At 34.9% G+C, this 2,500-nt stretch overlaps 1 protein-coding gene across 2 annotated transcripts in view; it reads right to left on the bottom strand.

Moving 5' to 3' along the window:
- Window positions 1-2,500, bottom strand: part of Pde6 (phosphodiesterase 6) — a 72,003-nt gene that overhangs the window by 38,611 nt on the left and 30,892 nt on the right. For both annotated transcript variants that reach the window (XM_086553217.1, XM_086553218.1), the window contains exons 13-14: window positions 2,088-2,190; window positions 1,006-1,132 (exon numbers count right to left, since the gene is read on the bottom strand). In XM_086553217.1, the coding sequence (XP_086409343.1) occupies window positions 1,006-1,132; window positions 2,088-2,190 (230 nt within the window). The remainder of the gene's footprint in view (window positions 1-1,005; window positions 1,133-2,087; window positions 2,191-2,500) is intronic.

Below are 2,500 nucleotides of genomic sequence, written 5' to 3'. Positions count from 1 at the left end.
TATATATATATATATATGCACATATATATATATATATATGCACACACACAAACACACACACACACACACACCACACACACACACACACACACATATATATATATATATATATATATATATATATATATATATATATATATATTTATATATATGCACATATATATATATATATACATATATATATATATATATATATATATATATATATATGTATATATATATAATGATAGTTTTACAAAACATAAAGTACCCATTCCCTTTTATTTGTTCTAGAGGAAGATCATACGGTACGGTACATAAGGTCCAATAGACACTGAGACATAAAATCTCCATTCCTACGAACGTATTTTATCTTACAGTATCATACTATGATTACAAGTAGTATCTAACATCAATGTATAAAAAAAATCAAATCCTCTTCACAAATACCTTCAGACTTCTTTTAAGATTAGCTATAATTATCTATACATTCATCTATCTTCGAAGCTGTGGGTAATTTACGTAAAACGATATTGGTTTCCGATAGAAATATCTATGCATTTCTGGTGGTGACGTCTAACCTTTAAGGAATCCCTTAGTCCTTAAAGAGCATCTGGTCGAGAAAGAGCGAAGGAGAGTGATTTCCTTTTGGCATGAGAAGGAAGGACTTACAAGATTATACTTACGCTTCTGAGAGAGAGAGAGAGAGAGAGAGAGAGAGAGAGAGAGAGAGAGAGAGAGAGAGAGAGAGAGAGAGAGAGAGAGAGAGAGAGAGAGAGAGAGAGAGAGAGAGACAGAGAGAGAATAAGAAAGAAAAAGAGAGGGAGAGAGAGAGTAAGAGAGAAAGAGAGAAAGAGAAAAAAAAGTAAGAGAGAAAGAGAGAAAAAAAGTAAGAGAGAAAGAGAGAGAGAAGGAGAGATAGATAGAGAGAAAGAGCAAGAAAAAGAGAAAAAGAGAGACAACAAGAGAGAGAACAAGAGAGCATCGACCAAAGCGCAGAGAAGAGAAAATCCTCCCTCCACTCACTTATAGATATCAAAGTCAGCCGCCGAAGGGATCTCTGCCGTCCGTAGTTTGTCCGTGTCCTCCTGCGATGCCGTGGCGTGGTAACTCAGGCACTCCAGCGCCACCTGCTGCCTCGCCATCAGACGACCTGAGGGACGTGGCCACGGCTCGTTATGTGGGTGTCATGGGTCACTCGTTGTTGTTGTTGTTGTTCGAGTATTGCGCAATGTATGTGGTCTTTCATTTGGTGAATGAGAGTGGGGGTGAGTTTGTTGGTCTGATCGTTATTATCAGTGATGTGGATAGACGCTTTTTTGAGATTGATTTTACTAATATGAATATCTTTTTTTATTTATAATTTTTAGGAATAGGGCAAACACCTTATCATTTTTGTTATCATTACTATAAATAGAGATGAACACCTGTTTATGTCTGAGCATTATGAATGATATTGATATAATATGCATTATCATTTTCATCACCATTATAGAAAGGGATAACGATAATTAGAATAGACTTTCTTTGCCTCTTTCACCTTGAGATAATGAATGACGTGCTTTGAATTATCTTTGGAAAAGGAAATTAAATGATCCGCAGATGACGGTATTTGATATGATACGTAGCCTTAATCAGATTAGTGATAATAGCATCTTTGATCTGAATAGTAAAAACAAGTATGAGCTTTATACTACCTTATCTATGTTTATTTTATATATGTACATGAGTCTCTTATAACAATATGCAAAGAGAAATGTAAAACAAAACAAAAAAAAATATATAATAATGATAATCATTCCATATATTTTTTTTTCTACAAATGAATGAAATGAATGAAAACGAATGAAAATGTGTCTCATGAATGAAAATACAGGAAAAAATGTCTTATGATGGGAAATGAATGAAATGAAAACATGCCTCATAAATGAAAATAAAGGAAAAAATGTCTTATGAATGAAAATCAATGAAAACAAAAACCCAACTAAATGAAACCATATCTTATGAATGAAAATAAATGAAAACAACAACCAAATCTGAATGAAACCATATCTTATGAATGAAAATGGATGTAAACAACAACCCAGTTGAATGAAACCATATCTCACAAGCTTTCTCGTAGACTTGGGTGTTCTGAATTCCGAGGCCGCAGAAGATAGCGAAGGCCTCGAAGGTGTTGATGTCATGCTCGGTAAAATGGAGGCCGTTTTCCTGCGTGAGAGACAGCGGAGGGAGAATTAATTTTGGATGCGTGTACTTACATGATAGCCACTCACGTAGGAACTCGTAAGTACATACATCAGTACGCATGTATGTAGATATATAAGGACATATATATAGGGAGACTTACATATGAACACGCATAGGTACTGGTACGATCACTCATACACAAGCATACACACACATACATACGCACAAATACACCTCTACAAACGGAAAAAACAATTTCACCCACACAATCAGACAAACAAACACATCTACACATTCAGATAAGCAAACACGCCCACATCAACACACCCCT

Source organism: Penaeus japonicus, unplaced genomic scaffold, assembly GCF_977035675.1.
Source record: "Penaeus japonicus unplaced genomic scaffold, GWHDUDI00000001_assembly GWHDUDI00000028, whole genome shotgun sequence".
NCBI lineage: Eukaryota > Metazoa > Arthropoda > Malacostraca > Decapoda > Penaeidae > Penaeus > Penaeus japonicus.
The sequence above is the reverse complement of the archived record's forward strand: the minus strand, read 5'-3'. Positions and strand labels throughout refer to the sequence as shown.